The 16,576-nt window shown below is 35.3% G+C and overlaps 1 protein-coding gene across 2 annotated transcripts in view; it reads left to right on the top strand.

Moving 5' to 3' along the window:
- LOC308494672 (vascular endothelial growth factor receptor kdr-like) overlaps positions 1–16,576 on the top strand; it is a 334,242-nt gene that overhangs the window by 300,917 nt on the left and 16,749 nt on the right. For both annotated transcript variants that reach the window (XM_081042530.1, XM_081042529.1), the window contains one exon: positions 2,337–2,437. In XM_081042530.1, coding sequence (XP_080898656.1) covers positions 2,337–2,437 — 101 coding nt within the window. The remainder of the gene's footprint in view (positions 1–2,336; positions 2,438–16,576) is intronic.

Here is a 16,576-nt window from a genome sequence, read left to right as displayed (position 1 = left end):
TTTTTAAAGAAATAGAACAAAAAACCATCAGATTTGTTTGGAACCACAAAAGACCCTGAATAGCCAAAGCAATATTTAAAAAAAAGAACAATACTGGAGGTATCACAATCCCTGATTTTTCCTTGTACTACAGGGCTACAATAATCAAAACAGCTTGGTATTGGTGGAAAAACAGTCACATAGACCAATGGAATAGAATTGAGAACCCAGAAATAAAACCACATAAATATGGACAGATAATTTTTGACAAAGAAGCTAAAAACATACATGGAGGAAGACAGCCTCTTCAATAAATGGTGCTGGCAGAATTGGATAGCTACGTGCAAAAGAATGAAACTGGACTGCCATCTGTCACCATGTACCAAAATTAATTCAAAATGGATCAAAGACTTAAGCATAAGACCTGACACAATAAACTGCATTGAAGAAAACATAGGTACTAAACTTATGGACCTTGGGTTCAAAGAGCATTTTATGAATTTGACTCCAAAGGCAATGGAAGTAAAAACTAAAATAAACAAAGGGGATTGTATGAAACTGAAAAGCTTCTGCACAGCAAAAGAAACTATTGACAAATAATGAGGCAACCAACTGAATGGGAGAAGATTTTCGCAAACAGTTCCTCTGATAAGGGGCTAATATCCAAAATATACAAGGAACACATGAAACTGAACAACAAAAAAACAAACAACCCAATTGAAAAATGGACAGAGGACCTGAAGAGACATTTCTCCAAAGAGGATATACAAATGGCAAATAGACATATGAAAAAATGCTCAACATCGCTAATCATCAGAGAAATGCAAATGAAAACCACAATGAGATATCACCTCACCTCAGTCAGAATGGCTTTCATCAACAAAACAAATAGTAAGAAGTGTTGCAGAGGCTGTGGAGAAAAATGAACTCTCATACACTGTTGGTGGGACTGCAGACTGGTGAAGCCGCTATGGAAGGCAGTGTGGAGGTTCCTGAAGAAATTACGAATAGAATTACCATACGACCCAGCAATTGCTCTCCTGGGTATCTACCCCAAAAATATAAAAGCATTTCTCTATAGAGACACGTGTACGCCAATGTTCATTGCAGCTTTGTTTACAGTGGCCAAGACATGGAAACAACCAAAACGTCCTTCGAAAGATGAATGGATCAAGAAGTTGTGGTACATATACACAATGGAATACTATTCAGCGTTAAGGAAAGATGATATAGGAGCATTTGTGACAACATGGATGGATCTTGAGAGTATAATGCTAAGTGAAATAAGTCAGACAGAAAAAGCAGAGAACCCTATGATTTCACTGATATGTGGTATATAAACCAAAAAGAACAAGACAAACAAATGAGAAACAAAAACTCATAGACACAGACAATAATTTAGTGGTTACCAGAGGGCAAGGGGGTGGGGGGTGGGTGATGAGGGTAAAGGGGATCAAATATATGGTGATGGAAGGAGAACTGACTCTGGGTGGTGAACACACAGTGGGATTTATAGACGATGTTATACAGAATTGTACACCTCAAATCCATGTAAATTTACTAACAATTGTCACCCCAATAAATTTAATTTAAAAAAAAAGATATATGTGCTCCGATGTTCATTGCAGCTTAATTTACGGTGGTCAAGACATGGAAACAAAAGTGTCCTTCAATAGATAATCGGATAAAGAAGATTTGGTATATATATGCAATGGAATACTACTCTGCCATGATAAAAGATGAAATTTGAGACAACATGGATGGATCTTGATATTATAATGCTAAGTGAAATAAGTCAGACAGAAAATGTTAAGAACTGTATGATTTCACTGATATGTGCTATATAAAACTGAAAACAACAAAAGAACAAGACAAACAACTGAAAGAAACAAAACTTATAAACACAGACAATGGTTTAGTGGTTACCAGAGGGTAAGGGGGGAGCGGGGTGGTAGATGAGGGTAAAAGAGATCAAATATATGGTGATGGAACGAGAAGTGACTCCAGGTGGTGAACACACAATGTGATATACAGATGATATATTACAGAATTGTACACCTGAAATCTATGTAACTTTGCTAACAATTGTCACCCCAATAACCTTTAATTTTTTAAAAACATAAATGACCCTAAAGTTACACACATCACTTCCACCCATATCCAAATGTCCAGAATAGTCATCGGGTGGCATTTAGCTTCAAGGGACGCTAGGAAATGATTTTTAGCTGGGTGTTATGTGCTCAGCTTACTAAAAGGAAGAAGGATAGTCTGTATTCTGGGAGCCTCCATCAACCTCTCAGATGCCTGGTTCCATGGGCCGAATAGCATACTAATACTTTTATCTTTTTTCTCTCCAGGACATTGAAGTTGATTATCCAACTGTGCTGAATTGGGATGCGATCAAGAGCCAGAAACGCCTGGAAATTCACTCCTGGCCACATGGGATCATGGCCTTAGGGTTAGTACAGTCCTTAGGGTTATGTAGTCAGGGGACAGAAACACATATATGATAACAATCCACAGTGTCAGTAAAAAAGTATGTTACCTAAGAGATGGTTTCTCCCTCCCAAAGGTATTCAGGATATGAGTGCTCTTGTGCTCCTTCATGATGAGAGACACATCTTACCAGATACTCACAGACATTCTATCCATTATATTTAAAGCCCTCACCTATTCAAATTATTCTAATAGAATTTGAAACTACTCAGAAGATAGATTAACCCAGGTTAATATTGGGGATTAATAGGTATTGAGAAGAGAAGGCTTCAAAACTGTTTATGTAAAACTATTCATATATTTAACTCCTATTATATGCCAGAAGCTGGGGGTGCAAAAAGAAATAAGATACAGTCCCTGTGTTTAAGGAATTTAAAGATTAGATTGTAATAATCTGTTTTCATTCTAGTTTTTAATACTGCTCTGTAAGTGCTGCTCATTGTTTTCCTAGGCTGGCAGAGGGCCTTTTTTCACACCCAGAATGTGGGTTCTCTAAAGGAAGGGATTATACTGTGTTTTCCTGGCTGCCACTTATAGGCCCTCTAGTATAAAAGGTGCTCAGTCAGAGACTGGCTCCCAGCACTGTTTTCGGCACATGACACACATTCATTCATTCATTGATTCACTCATTTATTTCAGCAAATATTTATTGCACACCTGTTTTGTGCTGGGTATTATTGTAGTGCTACAGACACATCTTGAAAAGAGAGAGTAGGAACGGGTGTCACATGAGACGAGATCTTTGGAGTATAGAAGGACGAGATCATTTAGGCTTTGTGATTTTAGGATTTTACCCTGAGTAAGATGAGCAGCCATTGGAGGGTTTAAAACTTTGAGGTTGATAGGACTTGTATTTTAAAAGCATCACTCTGGCTACTCGATGGAAAATAGACTGTAAGGAAGTAAAGACAGAAGTAGGAAGACCAGTTAGAGGGTTACTGCTCTAGTCCAGGTGAGAAATGATGGTGTCTTAGAATGGAGTGCTAACAATGGAAGTGAGAAGTAGACATATTTACTGAACACTGAAAGTTGTTGACCTTGGCTAAGTGACTAGACATCTCAGTTTTCTTATCTGTAAAGTAGGATTAATAATTCATACCTACAACTAAGCATTGTTGGGACCAAAGTAGCAGTGGTGGAAAGTTTGTCAAAAGCTGTTAAAATGGCCTACAACGTCTTTCTTCATCTTCTGTCTTCTCTTTATTTTAACCTCAGACCTCACCTCCAAGGCAACAAAAGGAATTGATGAATGTCCAAAGAACTATAATTTGTTTAATCAGTTCCCCAGGTCATTGGCCCTTTCTTCTCTCCCTACTCCCTTCATGAGTATACATACACCTATGAAATTTCTCTGCAGGCCCAACCCCTTTCATCAGTACCAAATTACTTGAAGTAGATTTTTTTTAAAAAAGAACAAATAATAAATCTTTCTTCAACTTCTAACAAAGCCCCTTCCAAACATACTCACTGTTTTAGTTTGGGCTGCTATAACAAAATATCATAAATTAGGTGCTTTATCAATAATATAAATTTATTTCTCATAGTTCTCGAGGCTGGAAGTCTAAGATCATGATGTCAGCATAGTCATATTTTGATAGGGAGCCTCTTCCATGTTGCAGATGGCTGACTTCTACTTGTATCCTAACATGGCAGAAAAAGAGTGAGCTAGCTCTCTGACCTCTTCATAAAAGGGCACTAATCCCATTCACAAGAGCTCCACCTTCACAATCTACTCACCTTCCAAAATCCTCACCCCTAAAAACTATCACATTGGGAACTAAATTTCAACATATGAATTTGGGGGGACACAGATATTCAGTACGTACACTCACCTACTGAAGTCCAAGGCAAAAGCATTAATGCCACCGTACTGTTATTCTGAGATATCTGACAAACACACACTTTGGTCAGCTTTCAGATCAGGCTTGATGCCCCCTCTGATCATGATGTCTTTGTGTTCACAGGAGACAGATTTACACCCACCTCCCCTCTAACCCATGTTCCACATTTGCCTCTGGGTTCTGCTCATACATTAAAGAGGAGGAAAGAGACTGCAGGCAATCTCAAATAAATCTGGCAAGAAAACCCCATAACCACTGCGTCACCTTCCCTTACCCCAACATTTGGCTGTCACCATTAGAGCAGGAAAGACTTTCAAGAACTTATTCATTTCAAGTCTTGTTGTATAGGTGGGGAAGCCTAGAGAGATGGGCTTTGTTCAAAGTAACTCTTTAAGTATATAATGATAATAATAATAAGTATACCTACTAAACTCTTACACCATGAACCAGTTACTCAGTCTTTACAATAACTACATGAGGTAAATACTATGATTACCCCCATTTTTAACAAAAAAGGAAACTAAAAGGTTAAATGATTTGACAAGTTCTCACACTACATAGTAGAGGCAAGATTTGAATCTTATACTTCTTACTAAATCCAAATAGTCTTGCTTTAGCGATTGTGTTCTCTGCCAGAAAGCTAACTAAAGTCCAGCTCTCTAGATTCCTGGACAAGTGCTGTTTTCCAGTATGCATAATCACTAAATTAACCCAAAGGGCAAGACACAGAATAAGGCAGTGAACCCTCCACACACATAGACTCTTGGGAAAGGAGAACCCAGAGATATATTACAGTTGTTAATTGTGGCCTTGTAAAATATACTTGAGAGATTTCCCTCCTCCTGAAAAATCTGAGATAGTTTGAGAAGGATAGGTATTAATTCTTTGAGTGTTTGGGAAAGTTCACGAGTGAAGCCATCCAGTCCAGGACTTTTGTACGTTGGCAATTTTTTGACTACTGATTTAATTTTGTTAGTAGTAATACGTTGGTTCATTTTGGTTGTTTCCATGTCTTGGCCACCATAAACAAAACTGGAATGAACATTGGGGCACACGTGTCTTTATGTATATATGTTTTCAAATTTTTGGGGTACATACCCAGGAGAGGGATTGCTGAGAACCCAGAAATAACACCACATAAATATGGACAGATAATTTTTGACAAAGAAGCTTAAAGCATACAATGGAGGAAAGACAGCCTCTTCAATAAATGATGCTGGGAGAATTGGATAGCTACATGCAAAAGAATGAAACTGGACTGCTATCTGTCACCATGTACCAAAATTAATTCAAAATGGATCAAAGACTTAAGCATAAGATATGACACAATAAACTGCATAGAAGAAAACATAGGTACTAAACTTATGGAACTTCGGTTCAAAGAGAATTTCATGAATTTGACTCCAAAGGCAATGGAAGTAAAAGCTAAAATAGACAAATGGTACTATATGAAACTTAAAAGCTTCTGCACATCAAAAGAAACAATCAACAAAATAAAGAGGCAGCCAACTGAATAGGAGAAGATTTTTGCAAACAGTGCCTCCGAAAAGAGTCTAACATCCAAAATATACAAGGAACCCATGAAGCTCAACAACAAAAAAACAAACAACCCAATTGAAAAATGGGCAGACGACCTGAAGAGACATTTCTCCAAAGAGGACATACAAATGGCAAATAGACATGAAAAAAATGCTCAACATCACTAATTATCAGAGAAATGCAAATCAAAACCACAATGAGATATCACCTTACCCCAGTCAGAATGGCTATCATCAAGACAAATAGTAACAAGTGTTGGAGTGGCTGTGGAGAAAAAGGAACCCTCATACACTGTTGGTGGGAATGCAGACTGGTGCAGCCATTATGGAAGGCTGTGTGGAGGTTCCTCAAAAAATTACGAATAGAATTACCATATGACCCAGCAATCCTTCTCCTGGGAATCTACCCCAAAAATTTGAAAACATTTATACATAAAGACACGTGTGTTCCAATGTTCATTGCAGCTTTGTTTATGGTGGCCAAGACATGGAAACAATCAAAATGTCCTTCAATAGAAGAATGGATAAAGAAGTTGTGGTATATGTACAAATGGAATACTATTCGGCAGTAAGAACAGATGATATAGGAACATTTGTGACAACATGGATGCATCTGGAGAGTATAATTCTAAGCGAAATAAGTCAGACAAAAAAAGCAGAGAACCCTATGATTTCACTGATATGTGGTATATAAACCAAAATCAAGACAAACAAATGAGAAACAAAAACTCATAGACACAGACAATAGTTTAGTGGTTACCAGAGTGTAAAGGGGATGGGGGGAGGGAGATGAGGTTAAGAGGGATCAAATATATGGTGATGGAAGGAGAACTGACTCTGGGTGGTGAACACACAATTGGATTTACAGATGATGTAATACAGAATTATACACCTGAAATCTATGTAATTTCACTAACAATTGTCACCCCAATAAATTAAAAAAAATAAGTTGGTTCATATTTTCTGCTTCTTCTTGATTCAGTCTTGGAAGATTATATATTTATCAGAATTTATCCATTTTTTCCAGATTGTCCAATTTATTGGCATGTGATTGTGTGTAATATTTCCTCATAATCCTTTGTATTTCTGTGGTGTCAGTTATTGTTTCTCCTCTTTCATTTCAGATTTTATTACTTTGGGTCTTTTTTCTTTTTTTGCTTGATGAGTCTGGCTAAAGGTTTATTATTCTTGTTTATCTTTTCAAAGAAACATCTCTTGGTTTCATTGATCTTTTGTGTTTCTTTTCTAGGCTAATTCATTTATTTCCACTCTGACCTTTATTATTTCCTTCTTTCTAATCACTTTGGGCTTTGTTTGCTGTTCTTTTTCTAGTTCCTTTAAGTGTAAGGTTAGACTTTTGAGATTTTTCTTATTTCTTGAAGTAGACTTGTATTTCTATGAATTTCCCTCCTAGGACTGCTTTCACTATACCCAATACATTTGGGGACATTGTGTTTTCATTTTCATTTGCCCTACTTTATCTTTTTTTTTTCTTTTTCCTACTTTATCTTTTAATTGCTTCTTTGATCTTGCAGTAGCCCATTCATTATTTAGTAACATGTGATTTAACCTCCACGTGTTTGTGTGCTTTTCAGTATTTTCTTGTAACTGATTTCTACACAAAGTTTCATACCATTGTGGTCAGAGAAGAGGCTTGATATGATTTCAATCTTAAATTTATTGAGGCTTGTTTTGTGGCTAACATCTGGTTTATCTTGGAAAATGTTCCATGTGCACTTGAAAATAACGTATATTCTGCTGCTTTGGGTTGAAATGCTCTAAAAATATCAATTAAATCCGTCTGTGTCATTTAAGGCTGCTGTTTCCTTGTTGATTTTCAGTCTGGAAGATCTGCCCATTGGTGTCAGTGGGTAAATCCCCTACTATGGCTGTATTACTGTCGAGCTCTCTCTTTATGTCTGTCAATATTTGCTTTATATATTTAGGTGCTTGTATATTTGATTCATAAATGCTTATAAGTGAGTGAGTGTGTGCATGGGCCCTTTAAGAGGACATCTGGTTTTCCAGCAGCCTTCCATCTTAATTTGATGGTCAGAATCCCTACTGAATTTTTACAGCTTGACGTTGTGGCACCAATACTTTTCCCAGCGCAAGCACTCTGGGCTTGGGAGCCCTGTGTGGGGCTGGGGTCCCTCCTTTCTCTGGGGTGGGAACTCAGTGGGTGAAATATCCCTCCTGATTCTCAACAACCACCCGGCCCAAAACTCTGCCCCTCCTACTAGTGTCTATGTGACATCTTCTTTATATACTTAGTTATAAAATTTCTGTTCAGCTAGTCTTCAGATGGTTCTCCAGGTTGATTGTCCTATAATTTAGTTGTAATTTTAATGTGGTCATGGGATGAGGCTTGCACCGGGTTTTTCTACTCTGTTATCTTTGATCTCTCTGTTTCCATCTTTTTGAATCAGTGTTTTAGTTTTCTTTGATAAATACCCAGAAGTAGAATTACTGGGTCTTATGGCAGTTTTATTTTTCATTTTGTGAGGAATTTTCATATTCTTTTCCATAGTGGTTGCACCATTTTGCAGTCCCATCAACAGTACTTGAGGATTTCCTTTTTTTCACTTCCTCAGCAACATTTGTTATTTGTGGACACTTTGAGAATGTCTATTTTGACTAGTGTGAGGTGGTATCCCACTGTGCTTTTGATTTGCATTTCTCTGATAATTAGTGATGTTCAGCAGCATTTCATGTGTCTGTTGGTGATCTGTATGTCTGCTTGGAGAAATGTCTCTTCATGTCCTCCACTAACATTTTGATCACGTTGTTTATTTTTTATTAAGGTTTATCAGTTTCTTATATATTTTGAATATCAACCCCTTACCTGATATAGCATTTGTAAACAACTTCTCCCATTTAATAGGTTCTCTTTTCATTTTATTAATGGGTTCCTTCCCTGTGCAGAAGCTTTTTATTTCTTTTTCTTTTATTATTATTAAATTTATTGGGGTGACAATTGTTAGTAAATTTACATAGATTTTAGGTGTACAATTCTGTATTACATCATCTATAAATCCCATTGTGTGTTCACCACCCAGAGTCAGTACTCCTTCCATCACCATATATTTGATCCCCCTTACCCTCATCTCCCACCCCCACACCCCTTGCCCTCTGGTAACCACTAAACTATTGTCTATAAACCAAAAACAACAAAAGAACAAGACAAACAAATGAGAAAGAAGCTTTTTATTTCAATTATGTCCCATTTGTTTAATTTTGCTTTTGTTCCTTGGCTCAAGAGCGCATATCCAAAAAGATAGATTACTAAGACTGATGTCAAATAATTTACTACCTATGTTTTCTTCTGAGAGATTTTTTGTTTCAGGTTTAAAATTTGAGTTTATTTTTAAATCCAAGTTATAATCCAATTTGAGTTTATTTTTTATATGATAGAAAAGAGTGATCCAGTTTCAATTTTTGCATGTATCTGTCTAGTTTCCCCACCATCACTTTTTGAAGATACTATATATAATTTCTCCCTTGTATATTCTTAATCTGCTTTGTTGTATATTAATTGGAGATATAAGTGAATTTTTATTTCTGGGATCTCTATTCTGTTCCATTGTTCTATGTGTCCATTTTTGTGCCAGTCCAATACTGTTTTGATTATTGTAGCTCTGTAATATAGTTTGAAATCAGGGAACATGATACTTCCAGCTTTGTTCTTCTTCCTCAAGACTGCTTTGACTGTTTATTGTCTTTTGTGGTTCCATATGAATTTTAGGATTATTTGTTCTAGTTCTGACAAGAGTGCTATTGGCATTTTAATGAGATTGCATTGAATCAGTAGATTGCCTTGGTAGTATGGTCATTTTAATGATATTAATCCTTCTAATCCATAAGCATGATATCTCCTTCTATTTATTTGTGTCCTTTTTTATTTCTTTATTCAATTTCTCTTAGTTCTCAGAATACAGGTCTATCACCTCCTTGGTTAAATTTATTTCTTGGTATTTTACTCTTTTTGATGTACTTGTAAATGTGATTCTCTTTTTAAATTTCTCCTTCTGATAGTTTATTAGTGTACAGAAATATAATGGATTTCTGTATATTAATTTTGTATCCTGATACTTTATTGAATTAATTTACTAATTATATGAATTTTTTGATGGACTTTTAAAGGGTTTTCTATATATAGTATCATCTGCAAATAAAAAAAACAGTTTTACTTCTTCCTTTCTAATTTGGATGACTTTTATTTCTTTTTCTTCCCTGCTGAGACAAGGACTTACAACACTATTTTGAATGATAGTTGCGAGAATGGGTATCCTTCTCTTGTTCCTCATAATAGAGGAAAAGCTTTCAGCTTTTAATCATTGAGTATGTTGTTATCTGTGGGCTTGTCATATACAGATTGTATACTCCGAATTCATCCTTTTGCAAAGCAAATTCACCCCTTTGCAAATCAAATTCACCCTTTTGCAAATCAAGTTCATCCTTTTGCATGATCGAATTTTTCCACAAAAAAGGTTTCTTAATCTTTGTAATAAAAATAAATTCAATGTTGTTATTGTTAAAATTAAACATTTTATTGCATTATTTAATAATAAACATAAAATACTTATATTTAACATCAGAAATACTTATTTACTTATAGCTTCATTTATATATAATGGTTATCTTGCCACTGCTCGTGGTAATTTCATATACATATTCATAAAATAATTATGACAATCTGTAGGAATAGTAGTTGGAATGGAATGATAATAACATCTACTAAATGTTCATGGTTTGATGGATCAGCCAAAACATTTCTTGCACAGAACTTAATTTTTGAAAACACTTCTTCAATGGGGTTCATCATTGGAGAGCATGGTGGTAGAAATAATAAAGTGTGTCTTGTCTGAGCAACAAGATCACCTACTTCCTGGGTTTTGTGAAGGCTTACATTGTCTAAAACAAACTACACTTTCTCCAGATAATTTTCATCCAATTTCTGCAATAATCTCTGTAGAAATTTGCATAAAAATCATTTAAAGTAACCATAGAATGTGCAATTACTTCATGCCACATTGTTCCCTGAAGGTTTATTGCTGCAATTAGAGAAACGTTTCGTCCTCTAACTGTTGGCACTGTCACAAGAGCTGATGTATTAAGTTTTGATAGTGCCTTCTTTTTTCAAAACTTAAGTTCTGCACAAGAAATATTTTAGCTGATCCATCAAACCATGAACATTTAGTAGATGGTATTATCATTCTGTTGCAATGATTACTCCTACAGATTGTCATAATTATTTTATAAATATGTATATGAAATTACCACAAGCAGTGGCAGGAAAACCGTTATAAATTTAGCTTTAAGTAAATAAGTATTTCTGATGTTAAATATAAGTATTTTATGTTTATTATTAAATAATGCAATAAAATGTTTAATTTTAACAATAACTTAACATTGGATTTATTTTTATTACAAAGATTAACAAAACATTTTTGTGGAAAAATTTGATATGCAAAAGGATGAAATTGATTAGCAAAAGGGTGAATTTGGAGTGCAAAACCTGTATAGCCTTTATCATTTTGAGATAAGTTCCTTCTAAAACTACTTTATTGAGTGTCTTTTATCAAAATTTGATGTTGGATTTTCTCAAATGCTTTTTCTACATTTACTGACATGATGATGTAACTTTTTTTTTGCAACAGTCAGTAAAATTTTAATTTAATAAACATATTTCTGATTTATCAAATTTTATTTTTATTTTATTTTATTTTATTTTGGATATAGAACCTTTATGTAGAAGAAAGTAGTTTGTGAATCATTCAGTAAAAATATTCAAGTAATTAAAAATAAATGCCTTCAATTTATAAATGAATTTAATTGCTGACCATAAATTGATGCCTTTGAAAATATATTTTGGAAAAGTAAAGGTATATAATTTTATTTTATTTTATTTATTTTATTTTTTTTAATTTATTAGTTTCAGGTGTACAAGACAAGGTAATACTTAGACGTTCATCATTTATATCCCTCACACTGTGAACCCCCCTCCCCCCATCCATTATGCCTCCGACTTCACACCAAGCCATCACATTATACATATAAAATTATAGTAGGCATTCATTAATGTTTAGCTTCTGGTGTACAATGCCATGATCAGGCATCCACAGTATCTCTGAGGTAGTCTCCCAAATAGGATGCATGTCCATTGGATACCAAACAAAATCTTTACAACATTATTTAATAAGTTCCCCAAATTAATTTTCTAAAAACCCTGAGGCCATCTTGTGGTTACCAGCTGCTTCCTAATCCCTTCACCTTTCCCCTTATCGCCAACCCCCCCCCCCCCCGCCCATCTAACAACTCTCGATTATTTCTTTGTATCCTCAAAACTGTCTCTGATCAGTTCATTCACATATTCTTTTCTTTAGATTCCGCATATAAGTGAGATCATATGGTACTTGTCTTTCTCTTTCTGATTTATTTCACTTAATATAATGTTCTCTAGATCCATCCATGTTGTTGCAAATGATAAGATTTCTTTCTTCTTTATGGCTGCGTAATACTCCATTGTATAAATGTACCACAGCTTCTTAATCCAGTCATCTACCGATGGGCATTTTGGTTGTTTCCATGTCTTGGCTATTGTGTATAGTGCTGCCATAAACATAGGAGTGCATAAAGATTTTTGAATTAGAGTTTTGGGTTTCTCCGGATAGATACCTAGGAGTGGAATTACTGGATCATAGGGTAGTTCCATTTTCAGATTTCTGAGATACATCCATACTGTTTTCCATAGAGGCTGCACGAATCTGCAATCCCACCAACAGTGCACAAGCGTTCCCTTTTCTCCACATCCGCGCTAGCACTTGTTGTTTGTTGATTTATTGATGATAGCCATTTTGACTGGGGTGAGGTGTTATCTCATTGTGGTTTTATTTGCATTTATCTGATGGTTAGTGAGGTTGAGCATTTCTTCATATGTCTGTTTGCCATCTGTATGTCCTTTTAAGAAAAAATGTCTCTTCAAGTCCTCTGCCCATTTTTCAATTGGGTTGTTTGTTTTTTTGGAGTTGAGTTGAGTGAGTTTTATATAGATTCATGATATTAACCCCTTATCAGATATCATTGACAAATATCTTTTCCCATTGAGTAGGATCCTGTTTTGTTTTATTGATGGTTTCCTTTGCTGTGAAAAAAAACTTTTTAGTCTGATGTAATCTCACATGTTTATTTTTTCTCTTACTTCCGTGGCGCGACGGGATATATCAGTAAAAATCCTACTCCGGGTAATGTCTGTGAAGTTTCTTCCTATATTTTCTTTTAGGTATTTTATGGTTAAAGATCTTACATTTAAGTCTTTAAGCCATTTTGAATTTATTTTTGCATATGGTGTAAGGAGGTGGTCCAGCTTCATTTTTTTGCATGTGTCTGTCCAGGTATCCCAGCAACATTTATTGAATACACTGTCTTTACCCCATCATACATTCTAGCTTCCATTGTTGTAGATTAAATGGCCATATAGGCATGGATTTATTTCTGGACTCTCTATTCTGTTCCATTGATCTATGTGTCTGTTTCTATGCCAGTACCATGCTTTTTTGATTACTGTATCCTTGTAGTATAATTTGAAGTCAGGTATTGTTATACCTCCCACTTTGTTCTTATTTCTCAAGATTGGTGAAGCTATCTGGGGTCTTTTATGGTCCCATATAAATTTTAGGATTATGTGTTCTATTTCTGTGAAAAACGTCGTTGGTAGTTTGATAGCAATTGTGTTGAATATGTATATTGCCTTAGGCAGTATGGGCATTTTAATTATATTAATTCTTCCTATCCATGAACATGATATGTGTTTCCATCTATTTATATCTTCTTTCATTTCTTTCTTCAGTGTCTTATAATTTTCTGAGTACAGATCTTTTACTTCTTTGGTTAACTTTGTTCCCAGGTATTTTATAATCTTTGGGGCAATTGTAAATAAGGATTGTTTTTTTAATTTCTCCTTCTGATATTCTATTATTGGAATATACAAATGAAATAGATTTCTGAATATTAATTTTGAATCCTGCCTGCTACTTTACTAAATTCATCTATCAGCTCTAATAGTTTCTTGGTGGAGTCTTTAGGGTTCTCTCTATATAGTATCATGTCATCTGCATATAATGACAATTTTACTTCCTCCTTACCGATTTGGTGCCTTTTATTTCTTTCTCTTGTCTGAACCCTGTGGCTAGAACTTCCAGTACTATGTTGAATACTTTTTTTTTCTGTTTTCTTTCCTCCTTGTCTCATCCTCTTTCTGATCATGAAACAAACATAAACCCGAAATCATCACCACTTAAATGTATGTGCCTTAAATATTTTATGAAATGAGGTATGATATAAACAAATAATTAAGCACCACTTATAAAAGGAATAAGTGGACAAAGTGGATAAGTGGAGAAAGTGGACAACCTTGCCTTGTTCCTGGTCTGAAGGGGGATGGTTTTACCTATTGCCCATTGAGTATGATGTTAGCTGGGGGTTCATCATATATGGCCTTCATTATGTTGAGATATGATCCCTCTATTCCCACTTTCTTAAGGGTTTTTATCATAAGTGGCTGCTGGATTTTATCAAATGCTTTTTCCGCATCTATTGATATGATCATGTGATTTTTATTTTTCATTTTGTTAATGTGGTGTATGACATTAATTGTTCTGTGGATGTTGAACCACCCTTGCATACCAGGGATGAATCCCACTTGATCATGGTGTATGATCTTTTTAATGTATTCCTGAATTCTGTTCGCTAATATTTTGTTGAGGATTTTTGCATGTATGTTCATTAGAGATCTCAGCCTGTAGTTTTCTTTTTTTGTGGTGTCTTTGTCTGATTTTGAGACCAGGGTGATAGTGGCTTCGGAAAAAGTGTATGGGACTCCCTCCTTCTAGATTTTTTGGAAGAGCTTGAGGAAAGTAGGTGATAATTCTTTTTTGAACGTTTTGTAAAATTCACCTGTAAAGCCATCTGGTCCAGGGCTTTTGTTTATTGGGAGATTGTTGATTACTGATTCAATTTCCCTGATGGTAATCAGTCCATTCAGGTTTTCTGTTTCCTCTTGAGTTAGCCTTGGAAGGTTGTACGTCTATAGGAAATTGTCCATTTCTTCCAGATTGTCAAATTTGTTGGCATATAGTTGGTCATAGTAATTTCTTAAAATTTTTTGTATTTCTGCAGTGTCCGTTGTCACTTCTCCTCTTTTATTTCTGATTTTATTAATTTTGGTCCCCTCTCCTTTTTAATGAGTCTGGCTAAAGTTTTGTCAATTTTGTTTATCTTCTGTAAGAACCAACTCTTGCATTCATTGATCTTTTGTATTGTTTTTCTGGTTTCTATTTCATTTCTTTCTGCTCTGATCTTTGTTGTCACCTTCCTTGTGCTCCCTTTGGGCTTACTTTGCTGTTCTTTTTCCAGATCCCTTAAGTGTGAAGATAAACTGTTGATTAGTGATGTTTCTTGTTTCTTTAGGTAGGCCTGCAATGCTATGAATTTCCCTCTTAAGACTGCTTTCGTGGCATCCCATAGATTTTGGGTCTTCATGCTTTCATTTTCGTTTGTCTCGAGATATCTTTTGATTTCTTCCTTGATCTCCTGCCTGACCGATTCATTATTTAGTAATAAGTTATTCAGCCTCCATGAATTGGTGTGTCTTCCAGTTTTTTTCCTGTAGTTCATCTCTAATTTCATAGCACTGTGATCATAGAAGACAATTGGTGTGACTTCAATTTTCTTAAATTTATCAAGACTTCTTTTGTGGCCTAACATATGGTCTATCTTGGAAAATGTTCCATGTGCCCTTGAGAAAAATGTGTATTTTGCCGCATTGGGGTGAAATGCTGTGAAAATATCGATTGAATTCAAGTGGTCCAATGTATCATTTAAGGCTGTTGTTTCCACATTGATTTTCTGTCTTTAAGACCTGTCCCTTGTTGTCAGAGGTGAGTTGAAGTCCCTACTATGATAGTGTTACTGTCGATCTCTGTCTTTATGTCAGTCAGTACCTGTTTTATATATTTAGGTGCTCCTATGTTGGGTGCATAGATGTTTACTAGCGTCATGTCCTCTTGTCGGATCGATCCCTTTATTATTATATAATGCCCATTTTTATCTTTTAGTATGTTCTTCATTTTAAAGTCTATTTTGTCAGATATAAGTATTGCAACTCCAGCTTTTTTCTCATTTCCATTTGCATGAAATATCTTACTCCAGCCCTTCACTTTCAGGCTGTTTGTGTCTTTTGATCTGAGGTGAGTCTCTTGTCTACAGCATATACAAGGGTCTTGGTTCCTTATCCACTCAGCCACCCTATGTCTCTTGATTGGAGCATTTAATCCATTTATATTTAAAGTGATTATTGATAGGTACATAGTAATTGCCATTTTTAAATTTGTAGTTAGATGGTTTTCATCTTTCTTCTATGTACAGAAGTCCTTTTAGTATTTCTTGCAGTGCTGGCTTGGTGGTAATAAATTCCTTTAGCTTATTCTTTTCTGGGAAGCTCTTTATCTCTCCATCAACTTTAAATGATAGCCTTGCTGGATAAAGCATTCTCAGTTGTAGGCCTTTGTTTTCCATCACTTTGAGTATCTCTTGCCACTCCCTCCTGGCCTCAATGTTTCTGTAGAAACGTCATTTGATAGTCTTATGGGAGTTCCCTAGTATGTAACCCTCTGTCTTTCTCTTGCTGCTTTAAGGATTCTCTCTTTGTCTTTAAGCTTTGTC

Source organism: Rhinolophus hipposideros, assembly GCF_964194185.1.
Source record: "Rhinolophus hipposideros genome assembly, chromosome: X".
Taxonomy (NCBI): Eukaryota; Metazoa; Chordata; class Mammalia; order Chiroptera; family Rhinolophidae; genus Rhinolophus; species Rhinolophus hipposideros.
This window is presented reverse-complemented; position numbering and strand designations above follow the sequence as displayed.